Here is a 16,755-nt window from a genome sequence, read left to right on the forward strand (position 1 = left end):
TGACTGGTTATATTTCTCATTAAAAGGTATTTTTATCAGCTTCTGTTACCTTCACTCTACAGTGTTCATCTATAATGTCCCTCAATCTCCCATATTCAAAATGAGTACTACTGATAATTTAAAAACAATAGCAGTATCAATAACTGGAAGGGAAGGATCTGTACTGAGCTGTTTTAAGTGAAAATTTTCAAGCTGCTTAATCTGTTACTTTGTAGAACTCAGACAAGGAAGTTTGCAGAGAGGCAGAGTATAACTAAATCCACAATAAAGTAAAAATGGAAGTTGAAGAACTAAATTTTGTCAAGTTACTTGTTTTAGGAAAAAGCCATAGGTAAAACATTTTTTCTGTTTGTTGTGTTCTTATGCTATGAATGAAAAGTATTACTATTTATTACAACTTTAATCTCGAACCTGAGTTGTTGAGCCTATCCACAACTGCGTTTTATTCATGGAATGAAGGAACAGAAGAGATACTATGGACTGGTATTCCAGTCTGCTGTTTCAGTGGAATAAGAATATTCCTCTCAAAGAAGAGTTTAAAAAAAAGTACCCTTGAAGGAACAGTAGAGATACATTTTGCAACTAACTGATGCTAAAAGTTCCCCAACGATGTATTGGATAATAAAAATAATGTATGTATTACTATAGCATTTTTCTTTAAACAGGTAAAACTTTGTGATTTTGGCTTTGCCCGAATCATTGGAGAGAAATCATTTAGGCGTTCAGTTGTAGGAACACCAGCCTACCTTGCTCCAGAGGTTCTGAGAAACAAAGGCTATAACAGATCTCTGGATATGTGGTCAGTGGGTGTCATCATTTATGTAAGCCTCAGTGGTACCTTTCCATTCAATGAAGATGAAGACATACATGACCAAATCCAGAATGCTGCTTTCATGTATCCACCTAATCCGTGGAAGGAAATTTCTCTTGAAGGTAATATCTGTTTGTGTCTGTTCTTATTTAAGTGCTCAAAAGAGTAGATGTATTTTGCTTTTATATTTTTTCCTGTATGTAACAGAATTTAAAAAAAAAGAAAATCCAGTAACGTGAAGTGTCTGTTTTGTGTTATCAGCTGCTTTAGACATTTCTTACAGAGCATGTATAGACTGCATATGGCATAATCTCCTAGCATGGGATTGCTCCAGGAGGTGTTGAAGGAGGCACATAACTACCTACAGATGATATTGCTATAGAATCTGTGGGGAGTTTAAGCTGCTGTAATTGGTCTTGTATATGTTTATTTATCATTCAGCTGTATTGCATCTGCAGTCTGTTTTCTTGTTCTACTTGTTCCAGTAATTGAGTTTGGTTTCAATAGGGTGCTGTACTCTGATACCTTTGTGTGGAGAAGATAAAAGTGAACAATCCCATAGATGAGATTTCAGGAACAGTGTGAGAAAATGTCATACAAGAAACTTTATGCAGGGGCAAAAGGCTTGGAGATAACTGTGAGACCTTTGAAACTCGAGTTCTGGTCAATGGCTTCAAAGACTTTTGATAAAAATCAAAAGAACAATGTGACTAGTTCACTAGGAACGTCTTTAAAGAAGGTTAATTAGTTCTATTAAAAATATGTCTAAACACAACTAAGTAGGGCATTTAAAAAAATAGGCGCTTCTAGTTTCACTAACATTTTCACGTACATAACATTTTCAGGCAATTTGATTTTATTTGAGATTTTTTTTTTTTTTTAGTCCAGAATTCTGCAGGATTGTAAGTCTTAAAGCAAAGAAACATTATAAGTATCAGACTCTTATATACTTTTCTGAATTGTAATATGTGCCAAACTGAATTACAATATTAGCATTTATAATTTCTGGTATTTATAGTACCATTTTTCTGGTTTTCAGGTGATATGTTTAACATACCCATTAAGCATAGTTTAGAGCAGTGTGCCTAATGCTTACTATAATATATATTACAGCCATGTGAGATTCTCTTCTGAAAATGCTCTGAGAGCATTGTTTGTTATTTTATCTCAGTGGCAGATGAAGTTTGAAATCTGTTGGAGGAAAAAAAAAAGCTATAAATCTGCACAATTACACACTGAAGTTCTCCTGAACCTCCACACACTTTGATATGTAAGCTGACAGAATCTGTTGGCAGCAATGCTTTATCTGTCGCTAGAGATAAGCAAACAGCAATCAACACAGGGGAAGCTGCAAGAAATTGTCTCCCACAAGTTTCTACTGTGGTAGACAGAAGATCAATTTTTGCACTCAGAGGTGAAGATTCAGTAGAGCACCTACAGAAAATTCACCTACTTGGGTGTTATCTCTCCATTTGTAGAATCACAGCCTTCATTAAGAGTTGATGGATACCAGGCTGCAAGCATGCAGAACGGAGGGAAACACACTTTAACAAATTACTAAATTAAAATCTGCTTATACATTGTGATTGTATTACATATTTTGGATTGCTAGGTCATGAACCACTCTATTGTGTTAAATGAAAACCTGGAAAATATCTGAAGAGATTCCATTACATCAGGGAGTTGAAGTCTGGATATCTGTCCAAGTATTATTTGATAAGGCTGATTTTTAGAGCTCAATTTTGAACTAAAATTCCATATTACTTAGGGAAAATAAAGGAATGTTTTTCTCATGTCCTGCTCCACTCTCCTGCACAGCTTGTGAGAGAGCAGCTTGTGAAGGGAGCTGCCCCTGTGGACCTGCTGGCTCCATCCAGTTTCTGTTACCTCTGACAGTGCAGCATGGTTAAAATGCAAACCTGTCCTGGTGTCCTAATGCATCTAATCTGGATTACAGGTCTGAACAGTGCCATGTTAATTAATGCCACAAATGATTGGATCATTTAGAGGAGAAACACAGATTATTTTAAAGGTTTTATGAGGGAACTTCTGCATGCCTATTGCAAAGACTGGTGCTGAGGAAACAGCAGTTAAACCCTTTGTGTCTTGTCCATGATTATTACTGTGATTCAGAGAGCCAAATGTCTAAAACTTCTTGCAACTGTAGCTATTCCAGTGCCCTCTTCAGACCACTGCTCATGTAAAAAGTTTAAGAATAACTAAACTTAGTTATTGCCATCTTCTATTTTTATTGTAATCAGAGAGGGGAAATCATATATTTCTTTGAATTCAATAGTGCAGCAATTAGAGTGAATTATGCTGTGTTTACCACCACTTCGGTTTTAGTGCAGACTACACGCTTTTCCTAATACTCGCTAAACAACATATTAATTTGTGAGCTAGAATGCAGAGGGTAGCAAAATTTTAAAGAAAAAAAAAAAGTCTGATCATGTTTAACAATGTGACTGGAAAAGTAACAACAATGGTAAAGTAGCCTAAATATTCCAATATATGTTACTTAGTCAATTACTGGTCTTTTAAGTAAAATTGGCTTTTCAAATTTTAAATTGCAGTGATGAGGTGATAGATTTATAAAAAACACATGACCCATAACAATTTAAACTGCATGGTAATATAAATAATATACTTAAAGTCTAACAGATTCAGAGGAAAAGAACATGGAGATAAGTTGTGTTTTGGAGGAAAAGTGTGTCATATTGGGTAATATTCTGGTCTGTGTTAATTTACTTGATAGTAACTATCTCTGTAGCATTTTAGAGCAATTCTTAAAATCTGCAGTCACAGGCCAAGGCAAAAGACAGAACCTATTTGAGGATAATATTTTCTGAGTGCTTAATGTTTTTAAGTCACTATCAACAATTGTCTTCTTTGCCTGTCATTTATATGGTCTCGTCCTCTCTTTCCATAATGTGTCTGTCTGATATCATAACTCCTGGATTAATTTCATCAGCTCTTCCTGATGGGAAATTTAGCTTTTTTGTGTAGTGCTTTGTCCTTCCTTTTATCCATTACAATGTAACTTAAAAAAATGAAGACCTTTCAGTTTTGTAGGTCTCAGATTTCTCCATAGGGAGTTCTGATTTTTACCTAAGTGGCTGCATTTTTCGATATTTTTCCAGTAACTTCACTCTTTCAAAAGAACACATCCCAAAACCTGATTCTGTTTTTGGATGTCTAGATAGGTAACACATTACTGGAGATAGGTAGTTTTTGTAGTAGATGTTTGGTATGTTTTAGAAAACCAGTTTTTTTTCAGATCCATTCAGCATTTCATTGTCCAGTCTCTTTCTGCTCTCTCTTCAATGTTTGTCAAGCCAGGCTGCATTTCTTAAGTCACTGAATTGCTGTACGACAATTTGAACTTAATTCAGTCTTCATTGTGGCATTTTGCTAGATACTGATATAGAGTAATCTACTTGCAGAATTCCTATCTATTTTATAGCTTTAAATTTCACATGTCTCAAACATGGAACCTGTTTTCAACAGCTTTACTGTTTGTTTCCAGTTTTGACCTTCCAGTCTACCAAATTTGCATCATCTCAAGAGATTTATTTTTACTTATCTACGTGATACAAGAAATAAATGCTGCTAAATATAAAGATAGAACTCCATGATGATTTTTTTTCTCTCTACCTGTTAGTATATTTTATGTAATATGTCTTCACTGTGGTAGCTATTCTTTTGAATTGTATGGTCCTAAAATGTGCTGTGTCAAGATTGGAATTATTCATAGTGTGTTTCATTCTGCTGTCATATTTTCATAAAACATTGTCTTTATAATTGTTTTTTCATCAGCTACCACCAGCACAACTATTGCTATTAGCCTGATGGGCTGTGTGATGTACGTCACACATCATTGATTAGGTTCTTCACATTACTTAATATTATTAAAATAACTTGGGAAGAAACAATACAATTCCTATCATGCATTAAATTTGATCATGATGTCCCTGTTACAATGCTTTGTAGTCATAAATAAATACCACAGCTGGCTTTGAGTCAGTATTTATTTATACTTGTTACAACATAATGTGAATAGAAACTCTGAGTGCTTCACACATTAATGAGAAAGTCACATGAATGAGTGAACATTGAGTATGAGGAGGTCAATGCATGTTATAGCTCCAAGATGCTCTCTGCCTCTGTAAATGTTTTGCTAGCTGTTGAAAAGGAGGTCTTGACTCTACTTACACATTTGCTTGGATAAATTAGTATTAGGAAGCCTGTCTTGTAGGGTACAGCTTAGAATTGCCAAGGATTTCTTTTGAGAGTACAGCTGAATCTATGTCCCTGAAAATCTGAGCCACCTGAAGATAATTTTATGCTAAAATAACTGCATGTACACTAGAGCATTTGTCAACAAAGCTGTATTGACCAGCCGCAGGAAAGGGATTTGTGTGTATGAAAAAATTATAATAATGATGACCTCTAATCAATTAACCTATTCTTAGAAAAATCCAGGGCCTAGGAGGTCCTGGACCTCCTATATTAGTGGTAGCGGCTTAAATTTGTACAAATGATGGCAGTAATAGTAGGTAGTATTCTAGATGTACTTAAAACATTCTTAATCAATTATAAATTTATCATTAATTTAGGAATGCTTTTTTAATATCCTTAAGGTGATTTCTTGTTTATAACTTACATAAAAAGTTTAAATCTGTAGGGAAGGACTAAATGAATGATATGTGTGTAAATAGGATTTTCAGATATTTCATGAACTTTTGCATTTATGTGCAGGTCACATCCTAATTGAGTTAAAGCAGTCATTCCTTTGAAAAGCAATTATTGTGTTAATTTGATACTTAGAGTGAAAATTTTGACTTTGTCTGCACTACAGTTAATTATTTACCATATTAATAAACTTGCATAAGCAGTATAGAGTAATGAAGCTCCTGACTGTGGAGGTTCTTTCCAGTGAATTGAAACTAAAGAGCCATCTTTCCTAAAATCAAAGGGATACAGAGCTTTCTGAAGTTTGCATTTTAATTTTTCTGTTGGGGATTCTGCTGAATGATCACCTATCTAAAAGGCCAGTATCCATTCTACTGGAGTAGTTGGCTAGTTTATTCCCTTTAACAAAGTCTCCAGCTCCTGGAACTTTAAGTCCTCAACTGACTGCTTACACTATCGTAGAAGGTAAGCAGGAGCCCATAAAAGTGTTAGTAAAAGCACTTCCATAATCCTCTCAGAACTTTCACTCAGGTTGCCTTCTTGGTGATAACGTGGTGCATTCTCATAGATTGTGTGCAGAGCATAGGTGGTCTTCCTTAATGCTCTGAATTTATTTAATTATTGATTTTACAGAGGAATCCTATAAAATTTTATAAAGCTCCTAAAATGTCTGATAAGGATTGCTTGAAAACCTGATTTAAAAAAAAATCAGTGAAAACATTAAAAAATACTATGTAGTTACTACCCTCTCCTCAAAACTGCTTTATCTTCATAGACAGAATATTTAATTTTGTAACAGATGATGCCCAGATTTGGCCCCCTTAAGTTGTATGTCTAAAGTAAATGTTAATGCCTTCCAAATTTTTATCTTCAGTGTTTTTAAGCAGTGCAACTGAAAACTTAATTATCAATTACGTGATTTTTTTTTTAATTCAAAAATTGAGTCAACATGAATCTAACTATTCATTCATTTTACATGAATTGAAGCCAGACTAAGCTTTGTAAGATAGTGGCTGTCAGGATCTGTCAGAACAGGATGGAGGTTTTGTGAGTTTAAACACAGAGAAAAACAGTGAACTTTCCACTTGTCTTTTAAGCATTTTAGTTCCAGCACTCACAATGTCATTATTAAACTTCCTAGATTCTTCTTTGCTTTACACTGCACTGTTCTTTTGTTGCCCTGCTTGTATCTATCACTTGCATCTTGGCTTCTGTTACTCAGACAGAACTCTTACAAGTTCAAGAAGTGGCATTTCTTGAATTGCATGATTCCTGATAAAAAGTAGGAAAGACTCTTTGCTGTTGGAGCTTGTATTTTCTTCCTTCACCTAAGTTTGAAAACTTTGAGTAATAAAGCAAATAAAATTGTATCAGATAGTTTGAGTTTCTACTTCATGTGTACTTCTAGTAGTCATGTTGCATTTCTGCTTATTTATTTATTTGGGCTTATTTCTTAAGAGGCAAGGGATAGGCAAAACTTTCCTGACAAAAATAACTCTAGATAAAAAGCTAAAAACAAACAGCAAAACTGGCTACAGAGACAGCAATATTCCAGTGGTGAAAAAAAAAGACTGTCTGTGTAAACTGTTCTCAACTGCTCAATACTGACAGTTATAACCATCCAGAGGAAACTGCCTTTTCACTCTCATCATAGTTTGCTTCTCTGGTTTTTTTGGGGTTTTTTTTTTTTTGTGGTTTTTTTTTTGTTTTTTTTTTTTTTTTTTTTGTTTGGTTTTTTTTTTTTTTTTTGGTGTACTTTCTGTAGTGATTTTTTTCTAGACCAGTGCCTTTCTGGTCTGTTCAACAAGCCATTGGTAATTTCCCCCAAGAATACAAAGAAATGTGTTATCACATGTAAATACATCCTTGTCCTGAAGTGAAAAAAGGAGCAAAGGGACCCCTCGTCCTGTTGTAACTTGAGGGAGATTGAATAGCTCAATATGTTTTCATCACTTGTGAGGCTCACAGTCATATCTGCTTCCAGTGGGTTGCACAGAAGGAATGTAATAGAGACATTATCAACCCTCAGTGGCAGGAAGAACATTCAGTAGGTACTTGACAGTTACTGAGGCTCATGCTGGGATATGTGCACCTACATCGCAGCAGTTACCAGGACAATCCACCCATTCATCAAGTTCTTGACCTATTCTCCAAACTGAGATTCGTAGTAAATGATTGAAAAATGAACTCTGAAGATCATACACACCCAAATACCACTAAAAATAATAAAGAAATGGTAGCTCTGCTAAATTCACATTCAACACTGGCTTATGTATCAAAAGACAGACTGAAGTCTTACTGTAATTCTGCTGAATTTAAGGGTAAGTTGGACAGTGTTGCAGAAGATGCTGATGTTTGTTGATACCCAGATATACTGCTGTAGGTAAGGGATTATGTTTTCTTCTTTGAAACATGAGATAAAAACAATGGTCACTACTTTTTGATAGGTGGTATCAAAACCATTGTGTATGACTGATTCCCGATCTCTTCCCCATAGCTTGAACTTGAGAATGTCTCCTATGAATAAAGAGGAAGAAGATTAACCCCACAATTTTGGAAAACAAATGAGTTTTAAGAATGATGCCATCTGTCAGTAATGGTCCTACTGGATATCCACTGACTTTCTTATCTCACATAGAGTTCGCCAGCATTTTGAGAGGGAACAAAATAAGCACGAGTTAGAGAATTTAGCATTAACTGTACTTGATACTAAAAGAGTCAGTAGATAAAGATCTGTTTGTCCACAATAGAAAAGTAAAATTAGGACCATCTGTTCCAGGAAAAGAATGGCTCAGAGCCTGTGGCAATGCTTTCTTTGTCAAAAGTCCTGAGATTTATTTTCTATCATTCCAATGATTGCTTTGATTTCCAAGACAGTATTCATCACCAGGAAGTCAGGGCTGCTTTAGTGATAGTCTTCTATTGCCAAGAATAGGCTTGTCTGTCAAACTAACTGCATAAATTCAAATGGACTGCAATGTGCATTCCCATTTTCCTAGATATTGTTTTCATTGTACTCTGCCCTGTGGCAGAAGCACATGTAAAGCCCTAGATGGCAAATGGAGCCTGCAGAGAGGAAGTCTTTGTTAAAAAAGAAAAGCTTTTCCATATTGTTGTACAAAATACAACCTCAGAGATAATTGGTTTAAAGAATTCTGTCCCATCTCATACTCTTAAAACAGGCAAGATGGTTATTCAGCTCCTTTAATACCCAGCTGGCAACAATATCCATCTGACGTGTTTCAGACCCAGTGCCCCTCAGTGATGCCGTGTGTCTGTGTTAATTTAAAGACCATCTTTCCCTGTCACCATGATATGAACAGAGAAATAAAGATGTAAACCAGCATACTTTGGACATGTCAAGGGATAATGTGATGAAATAGAAAAATGGCAGGAATATTATCATTCCTTGTGGCTAGTCAGTTATTCTGGAATAACAGTAGCTTTAGCTTTCCACCAGAACACATGCTGAACATTTAGCACCACGTAATAGGATTTAACCTTTCATTATAGTCTCTTTTTTTTTTTTTTTAATGTTTTTCTGTGATTGCATTCAAAGCTCATCAGTCTCATTCCAGAGATTTTTCCAAATGACTCACTCATGGCAGTTCCATGCACTAGTCATTAGCTCATGGGTCTCATCCCTTCAGGCACCACAGCACACATTTCTACAGGATGAAAGAGTTGGGTTTGTTCAGCCTGGAGAAGAGAAGATTCCAGAGGAGACCATGTAGCACCTTGAACTACCTAAAGGAAGCTACAAGAGAGCTGAAGAGAGATCTTTTACAAGGGCATGTAATGATAGGGCATAGGGTAGTTGTTTTTAAATGAAAGAGGGTAGGTTTAGGTTCGTTATTAGGAAGGGGCTGGATATCAGGAAAAAATTCTTGACTGTGAGGGTGATGATACAGTGGGACAGGTTGCTCAGAGAAGTTGTGGATGCCCCATCTGTGGAAGTGTTCAAAATCAAGTTGGACAGGGCTTTGAGCAATCCAATCTAGTAGAAGGTCTCCCTGCCCATGGCAGGAGAGTTGGATCTTTAAGGACCTTTCCAACTTAAACCATTCTGTGATTCTGTGTACCTCAGTGAGTCATTGACTCCAAAACCATAGAAATCATGACATTTTTAAAAGAAGCCCCAACTGTCAACTAGCAAGCAGAAACAGTGCTCAGTTCAAAAGAATAGTATTGCAAGACTTGATGACTTACAAAACCAGATTTCTCCACTCAGGGACTAGGAAGATGCTGCTGTCAGCTAAAAGTGACACTGAAAGTCTCAGAAAAATATCTACATATATATTGTTTACTGTGGTACCTGAAGAATACTGTTCTTGGGAGGGAAATGTTAAAGCTGGAAGATTTGGCAATGAAGGGAATATTTTTGCTCACAGTAACCTTGCACCTTGCTGCTAAAAATGTTGGTGTAGGAAAACTCTATTTATTATGCCAAGTTTTGCTCATCCTCTGCCTCCATGTGTCAAATCACACAACTGTAAACCTCACTTAAATGAGTTTTTTTTTCTCTTGAGCACGATCAGTTTGAGAATTATTTTCAGGCAACAGTTCAGTAAAACAGTTGTAATCCCATTAGGAAGGGTTGCATGGGTGCCTTCAGGTACATAAACATTGGCTGAAATTTGTAAAAAGGAGTTAGAAGGGATAACTTCCCTCTTTTTACAACTACCATGTCTGTGTAGCTCTCTGTTTGCATGTTCTAGTTGAAACAAATACATTTGAGCTAACATTTCCCAATATTATTTCCTTTCAGCTATTGATCTCATAAATAATTTATTGCAAGTGAAAATGAGAAAGCGCTACAGTGTGGACAAAACGTTAAGCCACCCATGGTTACAGGTATTTCTGCAAATTCCATGTTTTTCCTTTTGCGTTTAGACTCTAAACATATAACAAATCTTCAATTTTAAGCACAGTAGAATCTACAAAAATCTACAAACCTTAGGATGTTTTTAGGTCCTTAGAACCTCATGCTCATTCACCAATTTACCTCATTAATTTCTGAAGTATTAGATTCCAGTACTAAACAGTCTTATGCTGTCAAAATATTTTATCTTTTTTGTCTACTTAGAAAATTATGTATATAAAAAAACTCCTTGTAGCCATTTGACTTACATTATTTCATTGCCTACAGTTTACTCTGATTCACTTCTTATTAAAATTATTCAACGGGCTTTCACTTCACAGTCATCATAAAAACTAGTGAAATTGTGTGCTTGCCAGGAAAATACATTTACCACATTCAACTGAATTCTTCAACTAAAAGCTGAGATATAAGGAATTTTTAAGATGCTAGCAGTCTCTGTCTTGGGCTCACCATATGATATGGTAATTTTTTTTATCCTGGCAGCAGCAAAATCGCTGCAACTTTTAGGCCTAAGACAAAGCAGGGAAGAGCCAGGGCTTGTTCCAGCATCTGCAGCCAAGGAGCAGGGAAGCCTGGGGACAGCCCAGGCTAGGGCATTGTGTCCCTCCCTGGAGATGAGGGCAGGCTGAGGCCAGACAGATGCATCAGCCTGTCAGATCTCCCAAGGGAGCTTTATTTGCATCTAGGAAAGTAATCATGGCATAGGCATGGCATAGACCAGATACATAATCCCCAGTCCCAAAGGAATCTTTATCAAACCAGAAAACTGAGTCCTACTTCGATATCTTATAGCTGATACTGTGTCTCAAAGTAGATGGTATAGGAGAAAAAGGGCTGTAACTGCCCACGCTGCACACACCCCCCCCTTTCTCAGGGACATTTATCTGGAGCTTGCTTTCTTCCTTTCAGATTTCCTGTCCCTCACTAGTTTTTTCCTCCAAGACTGTTCTTCTCCCTGGAAACCATTGCAGGATGCATTTGCTTGAGTCTTTGAGAACCAGAAGTGTCTGGGCTAAGGTCTTGCAGCAAGGATGTTTGCTGTCTCATGTGACAGGACAGGGTCCTTCTCTTCTAGATCCACTTTTATTACTTGTGTAGTAGTAAATGGAGGTCAACTAAGAAGAGGCAGTTCAGCAGCAGCTCTAGCACTAGGGATGGGATGAGTCCTCTGTCTACAAGAGTCCTAAATTGCAAGCTAAGGAAAGATAACAGTGATTATTTTTCCTTACAGGACAGTGAGACTTAGTGTTGTTCTCTGAGAGGATGACTCTCAGAAATGGGCCAAAGTATATGAGTTAGTAATGATGAAAGCTTTATGCATTTACTGTGTTTGGGCTTTCTGGTGCTTTGGCTATGTGGTTAGGCTGAGACAAGATGAAGGAGAAAAAAAGAAAACTGGATACAGGATCATGAGGTGAGATGAGTCTGCATGGGACTAGGATTGGATCTATTACTGCAGCTTCATGCGTGCTTTGAGTGGGAATAAGAAAAGAAATTTTTAAACTTGCATACTTTGGACAGATGAGAGGCTGCAGTCCATGATGGTCTAAACAGCATGAGACTCAAACTAACTTCCATCCTTACATTGGCTGTCAACATGGAGTTCCAAACTACCTTATTGTTTAGATGTATACGTTTCTTTGAGCAAACCAGTAATTGTCCAAGTTTGGAAAGGGAGTTTTTCCTAGCCCAATCTGAATTTATGCTCTGCATGATTATACTGAGATACAGACTCGACTGTCTTGACTGATACAGGTGCATCAGAATGTACATATTTGATTTAAAGATGTTTCTTCTTCCTTATTCATCTTGTGGCTACAGGGAGGAATTGCTTTATCACCATGCCTTAGTTAGATATTATGGCAATCTATACATATCTGTACATTTTGCAAAACAACCTGTAACATCTCAATACTATACTTGTGACAATTCAATAAAATCAATTTATCAAAAAATCCACTAGAGATGAAATTTATATTTTTAGTCAGATTTCACATTTATATAAGATTTTTTCCATTCTAGAGCAATAGGGATGACCCTTAGATAGCTGAATTAATAGCACTTTGAGCGTTATTGATAGCAGAAGGGAATATAATTTATTTTAGGAAATCTAGAAGTAATATTGTTATTCTTTTTCAGGACTACCAAACCTGGTTAGATTTAAGGGAACTGGAATGTAAAATGGGGGAACGTTACATCACCCATGAAAGTGATGACTCCCGGTGGGAACAGTATTCAGAAGAACATGGATTGCAGTATCCAGCACACCTTATCAGTCCAAGTGCTAACCATAACGAAAACACCAAGCTAGAAGAAACAGAAATGAAAGCCCTCAGTGAGCGTGTCAGCATCCTTTAAGTTGCATCCCCTATAATCTGTCAAAACACTGTGGAATTAATAAATACATACGGTCAGGTTTAACGTTTGCCTTGCAGAACTGCCATTATTTTCTGTCAGATGGGAACAAAGCTGTTATGCTGTTACACTGTTGATATATCTGAGTTGCCAAGACAAATCAACAGAAACATTTTTGTGTGACCAACTGTGTTGTATTTACAAAAGTTCCCAGAAACACTAAACTTGTTATTGTGAATGATTCATGTTGTATTTAATGTACTAAAACCTGTCTCCACGGTGCCTTTGCAAACTAGTGTTTTTCTTACTTGAGCCTCATTTTGGTAAGAGAGAACTTTCCCGTGAAGATCTCGGGGGTATTTTGTGCATCGTTAGTATTGTAATTGTAAGCAAACTCTTGAAGAGTAGATTATAACTGCTGTTCTGTGAACAACTTCTACCATTTGGATAAAAGCTTTATTTAGTGTTCTAAAAACAGAAAAGGCAAAAAATAATGAATTGCATAGAATTGTACAGTTTCAAATCAGATAACCTGTGTGTGTGTATTTCTGTGTTTGTGTATATAGATAGACATGCACACAGCATAACTTGCTCTTAAGCCTAAATGCCTTAGTAAAATATAAACTGCAGCATGTCAGTTTTATTTCCCCTTTTCTTAAAATATTCTTCTCTGTTATGAATATTCCCTAATATGTACATTCAGAAGCTAAATAACGTGTTGACTTTGTGTATGTTTTCAATAAAATAAGTTCATTGATGAAACTTTCTGTTTAAAGTAATCCTGGAGTGGCATCAGAAGTATGTAGAATAAATTAATTCATCATTAAAGAAGACAGCGTGGAGGTAGGTGGGAAAATGCTGCTGGATAACCTCTGTACCTATCACATGTATTTTATAAGAACCTAATCGGACTGATTTTGTTCAGTTTTGAAACACATTGAGGGAGCGGGGAAGTTGAGGATGTATTAAAAGAATTTTAGTTTTTTGAGGAATGTGCTGCTTCTGCTTTTCCACTGAATTATACTGAACTGACAATGTATTGCAGATCTTTTTTGCTCTTCTTCCCCTGAAAACTTTAAAGATACTAACTGTCATTTCTAACAATTACTTAGACTACCAATGCTAAGCCATTTAGTTTTAACACTGGGAGATGTTCAGGCTGCACTATAAAAACACGTGACAAAGGAACTCACTGAAAAGCTGAAATTTATTCTACGCTGTTGTCTGTCTTGGAAAAAAAACTGTTAATGTATAGGTATTGAAGGCTGAGGTTAAAAATGTAAGGATGCATTGGACTAGAGGCAGAAGTAAGCAAAGATAAGAGCTAATAGGCACATATGGTAAAGCTCCACTCCTCAAATATTGCCTTTATGTTAGAGTCATGAGCTCTTCATTAGATAAATCCACTCTTTCATTGAAGAGCTTTGTCCTGAGAAAATTTTTGCCAGATATATAACATCACTAAAGCCAGAAGAATTTTTCCTCTGTATTTTGCACCTCTGCTGGATAGTTAGTATGTACTGTAATGGAAATGAAGAAAAGGCACCTCTATTCAAACAGAAAAAAATGAGATTCTAGAAAATTAAAAAGTATTGTGAAAAATTTGTAAATCTCTTCTCCTTCCTCCCCACCTTCTTTCCCTACTCCTACTTCCAAAAAAACCAAAATCCTTTTCTGCTTAAGGTCTCTCATAATCATGGCCTTTTAACATGTTCTGAAGCAGCTCTTGTTGGGCAAGGTCAAATGTGTCAACTATTCTGCCATGCTGTATTTTCTGCCATATTTATATTTTCTGTCAGGATGTTCCCACAAGACTAAAAATTGGCTAATCATTGGCCATTGTTTCTTTTTCTTTCAGCCTTATGCTCAATCATCAATTGACTGTACAGTAAACATAAAAATAGGCTTGAGCTGAGTATTAAATTTTCTGTCAGTAAAAGTGTATGTACTTGAGTATATTTAAAAGTAAGTGCACTTATAGGTGCACTGGTGGACTCATTATGGAAGATTATATCTCTTCCATTCTATGAGTCCTCCAGGAGTCAAGACAAAGAAACTAACTTTTCTAGAAGGAAATTAGGAGAATTACCAGAGTCATATAGACTTTTTTCAGATGCTGATATCATGACTGCTCATAAGGAGCCGGGACATCATAGAAGTGCTTTAATTTTGTTGTGTCATTCCCTTGGTATTAACCAGTAAAAGATTTAGAACTCTGCTTTTATATTGATCAATTTAGGTGAGTTGGGATTTTAGTAGTGACTTGGTTTCATTTACAATTAATGTACTAACTCTTGAGAAAAGGTAGTTTTCAGCAACACAGATAAATTCTCAGAAATATCAAATAACATACTGGCACTCTGTTCTTAAGCGTGGACAGTAGTGTAGAAATTAAGTGAGAAAGCAAACCACTGTAACTTTCAGCAACATGACTAAGAAGGTGGGTGATAAAAATAAAAACTACAACTTTCAGTGAAGGAAGAAGAACATTGAGTACTTCTACTTATCCCCAATGTCTGCTGATTTCTTCCATAAACATGCTTGGCATGCACATGAGTTTGCTAAGCACAGACCTGTGTTAATGAACTTCTTCAATCTCATGGAGCACTTTCAATACGCTGTTTGCCAGTGGAGCAGAGACAAAAGTATAAATAAATTTCTATCCTGAGAAACAGATTTCTGACTAGCTACTAAACATGGTTTCCAATGAACTCTTATTACTAGGGGCACATTTAACTCTTTTTCCTCTCCATGCCTATTTTGTTTTTGCGAGGGTTTTTGAGTGCTGAAGCTTGCTTCATTGTTTTAAGAAACTTGTGCAAATATTCATTGCTTTTCAAAAAATAATCTGCCTTTAGCTAATATAATACATTAAATTTTTCCCTGTTGTTGTTCAAAAATATTACACTGTGAAATTTGAGCTGTTTGCATTTGAGCCAGACAGATGAATTCACTGATTCCTAACTCGTAGCCTAAATGGAACATCAGCATCAAAGTGTACTGAAGCAAATCTGGGGTTGTGTTGTCCTGTATAAATTTCCTTTTTTTTTTTTTTTTTTTTTTTAAACTCAGGGAAACTGAATTATAAGCTACTCTGTGGCAATATTTCCATGGTCTTAACCATTTTCTATTAGGCCAACAGTTCCTGCACATGCATCATGGAAGCAAAACCGACAGTGGTTATGCTGCATGTAAGTGTTGACCTGTTGATGGTATTTCCTCTTCTGCTGCACCATATCCTATGCATATTGAGGACATGTGTACAGGTAATCATACATCTGAAGACACATTTATTGTGTCAAAACTTAGCTGTGGAGTGCAGAGAAGTATCCAACACATACTTGGAAGTCAGAATTTCTGATTTATGTGAAGTAGCCATTTTCACTTCTACAATCTTTGGTAAGTCAGAAACAGTTTATCCAGTGTCTTGTCCAGTTTAACTAAAACAAGGTGAGCAAAAGCAGGCACTCGTGCAATTTGTACAGCTCAAGTGTCATGCAGCTGCTCAACCAAGTGTCACCATCCATCCATCCATCCATCCATCCATCCATCCATCCATCCATCCAGCCATCCATCCATCCATCCATCATCTTCACATCGTAGGATGGAAAGGAATTCCCATCAGTATGCCTTTCTCTCCCATTGTCTCAGATATGAATCAGACCCCCTCATTCTCATCTTAGCAGGATCTCTTCAAAACCAGTTGGATAGTCTACTTTCCTTGGTTTTCATCCTCCCTACTCTTACCCTTCTACACCTCACTCCTGAAAAGCCTTCCTAGAGTCTCATCTCTCCAGGAGTTAGAAAACAGCAAATCCTGTTCTCATGTCAAGGCAGTAGCTATCTTTTTTTTCTTAATAACAGGTTTTTTTTTGTTGTTTTTTTTTTTTTTTTTTTGTTTGAAAGATTATTTGTTTCACATTATTAGATAAACCAACACCTCTTCTGCACACCTGAATTTTTCCTGGACAATGAAGTCATAGACATGATAGTGAAAATACTAACAAGCCGATAC

General features: G+C 36.3%; 1 protein-coding gene across 2 annotated transcripts in view; it reads left to right on the forward strand.

Annotated features, from left to right (window-relative positions):
- The window catches only part of PRKD1 (protein kinase D1), a 118,046-nt gene extending 104,580 nt beyond the window's left edge, over window positions 1-13,466 (forward strand). For both annotated transcript variants that reach the window (XM_053946482.1, XM_053946483.1), the window contains 3 exons: window positions 666-933; window positions 10,272-10,357; window positions 12,525-13,466. In XM_053946482.1, the coding sequence (XP_053802457.1) occupies window positions 666-933; window positions 10,272-10,357; window positions 12,525-12,743 (573 nt within the window). In that variant the 3' untranslated portion in view covers window positions 12,744-13,466. The remainder of the gene's footprint in view (window positions 1-665; window positions 934-10,271; window positions 10,358-12,524) is intronic.
- Window positions 13,467-16,755: the final 3,289 nt, after the last annotated feature.

Source organism: Vidua chalybeata, chromosome 6 (genome assembly GCF_026979565.1).
Source record: "Vidua chalybeata isolate OUT-0048 chromosome 6, bVidCha1 merged haplotype, whole genome shotgun sequence".
Lineage (NCBI taxonomy): Eukaryota > Metazoa > Chordata > Aves > Passeriformes > Viduidae > Vidua > Vidua chalybeata.